Genomic DNA, 3,075 nt, shown 5'->3' with positions numbered 1-3,075 from the left:
AGGGATTAATACTTTAATGGGACAAATGAATGAAGCTTTCAAAATATGCTTCAACAGTTAGGAAACACAAATAGAAGCCGGTGAGGTGAAGGGGAAGAGTACAGCTTATTTACAGAACAACACAAAAGGTGCTCCCTCAAAACAGTCCATGGGGGCGTGGCTTCTCCTGGCGTGGCGTTACAGTCAGATATTCATCCTTTGGGACGTGACGTTACACAAGGAGCTGAATGGTACGAGGTCGGATGAATCGACCACAGAAAAGAGTTTGATGATGTTGCCTCCTCCCTGGTCCTCACTTCTCCCAGCCTTTGCCTCCAGGCTGAGTGGGCAACCTGAGCCCCACCATGTCGGCCGCCTGCTCGATGTTGCGCTCCCCCTTGCCGTGGTAGAGCTGGTGCAGGGCCAGGTGGCGCCTGGTGGCCGTCAGCAGACACAGGTATGTTTGCGAGTCGTGATGCGCCTCCTGCTGGGCCCGGCAGTACCGTTCCCCGGTCACCTGTGAGCAGGGAACAGAAAGAACGTGATGATGGGGAAATGATGAACCAGATCGTATATCACAAATAGACATAATTCTGTTTGCACCGTGAAGCATCAGAATTTCTCTCTATTTTCTTTTGTGTTTATTCCATCACTCACCACAGAGAATAATGCAACAAATGACTGTTTGTAGAGAAATGCCTTAAGCTGCAGCTGGTGGACAACATGGAGTTAGCAGTGATGCTAACAAGAGACCACAACACAAACCAATGGGCCTGTATCGCAGTGTTTCCTGCCACAACGTGTCTTTTCCTTCATCAACTCCAACAACCACATGGACAGTGAGCATTAGGTCCAGTCCCCACGGAGCCTCACATTTACATTATAAACGCCTCTGGGGGGTTTTCGCAGCCGGTACAAATACACAGTGACAAGCGAGAGTTGCTCCGGGCTGTGATGCTCCAGTGACTTCACATGCATCCGACCACCCTGGTGAGCCGTGTTCTCCCAAGCACAGCTAACATGAGCTTTAAGCCTATATGCCCCATAGCCCGGTGCTTCATGTCAACAGGCAGCTGTGTGATGGACAACAGAGACAACATAAGGGATCACGAGCACATGGTGGAAACGATGGTGAAACACAGAGTGGGTCCAGGTGGGAGTTTAAAGTTAAAATGGTAAAAAAACTAAATATACAACTGAATTTAGTCGACTCAAGTCCACAAAGTTATGACTGATAAGCTGATGACACAATATGTCTGTGAACTTTCAGGACTTTGAATATAAGGAGTTTATTACACATGAAAACAGTTTCATCATGGTTCAAACTCCAAGGTTACAAACTCCTTGGTAGTTTTTAATGTGAATTAACATTTTTACTTATTAATGCTCCAAACATTTTATAAATCTAGGAGAACACAATCACAGTGAATGATGCTGATGAGTAAATCAATTTGAATTCACATTATAAATTCAGTAATGAGTTAGTAGCTAGTTTATCAACTGCGTCTAAGCTAGGGCCCGTTAGCATCCGGCTAATGTCAACATGTCCTTCTGGCTCTGTCACCTTGCGTGTGACTCCTGTGTCAAAGTATTTCAGAGTATTTCCAGCTGAGTGTTGTTTTGTTTCCAAGCTTCAAGAAGGACGCTAACTACTTTTCACTTCACACGCAAAACAGCGACGTTACGATTCAAAGAAGTTAAGGCTAATGCTAGGCTGTGCTGTTTGTGATGCTAGCCGGCTAACGCTAGCCCCGGATGATACCCACGGATAAACTCGCCTTGTTCTTTCGGAACTGGTCCAGGACATAGTTGTAGGCCAGGGACTGTCTGTAGCTCTGCCCCATGGAGGCGCGCAGCTCCTTCAGGATCCCGCGACACACGCGCAGCGGCGGTGACATCGACGCCATGTTTTTGAGCGATGTTATCGGTGTTCGACGGACCCAGGCGTTGTTAATCAATCCCTGCACAGTCGATCAGATGGAGCCGGGTCCACCACAGGGAGGCGACATGACACCAGCACGTGCTCCTCTCCTGAGACTCTACTGCCACTGTCTGAAGGTAGCGTGTACTTCATATACAATACACACAGCGTTTACTTTATATACAATACACAAAGGGTCAGAGTGTACTTTATGTACAATACACACAGCGTGTACTTTATATACAATACACACAGGGCCAGAGTGTACCTTATATACAATACACACAGCGTGTACTTTATATACAATTGACACAGAGCCACTTTGTACTTTATATACAATACACACAGCGTGTACTTCATATACAATACACAGAGCATGTACTTCATATACAATACACACAGAGCCACCGTGTACTTCATATACAATACACACAGATCCACGTGTACTTCATATACAATACAAACAGCGTGTATTGTATATGAATTGCACACTGTCTCGATGGGTATATGAAGTGCATGCTGGTTCCTGATGAACTAACTCCTTGTTGTGTTGATTTTATTCTCTCAGATATCTGAAAGGTATTTAAAACTCCACCAAAGGCAGTTGAATGTGTCACATGACCCGTCCTGTGCTGCATGTTTCACCAAAGCTGCAAGAACCCCCCCCCCCCCTCACTCACATGGATTCCACCTTCATCTTCACAATGAGGTAATTTCTTTACATCCGACTATTTTAACACTATCAGTATCAGTTTGATCTTATCTTATCTTATCTTATCTTATCTTATCTTATCTTATCTTATCTCTATTCAAGCAGGAGTCGCCCCAAACGTTGTCTCCTCAGTCTAACCACATCCACCTGTCATTAAACATCCCCCCAGCCTTGGGTCTGTCTGGTGAACGGGTCGGCAGAGGAGACCGAGGCGACTGCGGGGACTGGAAATCCAGTTTCCTCTCAGGACCTGTCAGCGTCTCTCTGCCTCGCCTCTTTCTCTTTCCTCCTTTTTACTATGAATAACCACTTCATCATAAATACAACTGTACTGCTCCTGCATTGCAGTGCAGGTTGTGGGGGGGGGGGGGGGGGGGGGGGGGGGGGGGGGTCCACTTTAAACCTGTGTTTAAACGTCCGTTTCTGATTTTGACCCCGAGTCGTTTTGATTTGGACACTTTGG

At 46.3% G+C, this 3,075-nt stretch overlaps 1 protein-coding gene across 2 annotated transcripts; it reads right to left on the bottom strand.

The window, feature by feature from the left end:
• Positions 1–1,949, bottom strand: fmc1 (formation of mitochondrial complex V assembly factor 1 homolog). 2 transcript variants are annotated; one of them, XM_062407856.1, is made up of 2 exons: positions 1,746–1,949; positions 1–496 (listed from the first exon to the last, which is right to left on the bottom strand). In XM_062407856.1, the coding sequence occupies exons 1-2, from the start codon at positions 1,884–1,886 to the stop codon at positions 293–295; spliced, it is 345 nt and encodes a 114-aa protein (XP_062263840.1). In that variant the 5' UTR covers positions 1,887–1,949; the 3' UTR covers positions 1–292. The 2 variants fall into 2 exon arrangements, with proteins under 2 accessions (XP_062263840.1, XP_062263841.1); XM_062407857.1 differs by having other exon boundaries at positions 1,758–1,947.
• Positions 1,950–3,075: the final 1,126 nt, after the last annotated feature.

Source organism: Platichthys flesus, chromosome 16 (genome assembly GCF_949316205.1).
Source record: "Platichthys flesus chromosome 16, fPlaFle2.1, whole genome shotgun sequence".
NCBI lineage: Eukaryota > Metazoa > Chordata > Actinopteri > Pleuronectiformes > Pleuronectidae > Platichthys > Platichthys flesus.
Note: the sequence above shows the minus strand (reverse complement) of the source record. Positions and strands in the feature narration are given on the sequence as shown.

Excerpts from the sequence above, each read along its gene's own strand:
- fmc1 (XM_062407856.1), bottom strand. The coding sequence starts at position 1,886 with ATGGCGTCGATGTCACCGCCGCTGCGCGTGTGTCGCGGGATCCTGAAG. Across the intron at positions 497-1,745 it reads AGAACAAGGCGAGTTTATCC|GTGACCGGGGAACGGTACTG; the intron begins GTGGGTATCATC and ends CCCTGCTCACAG.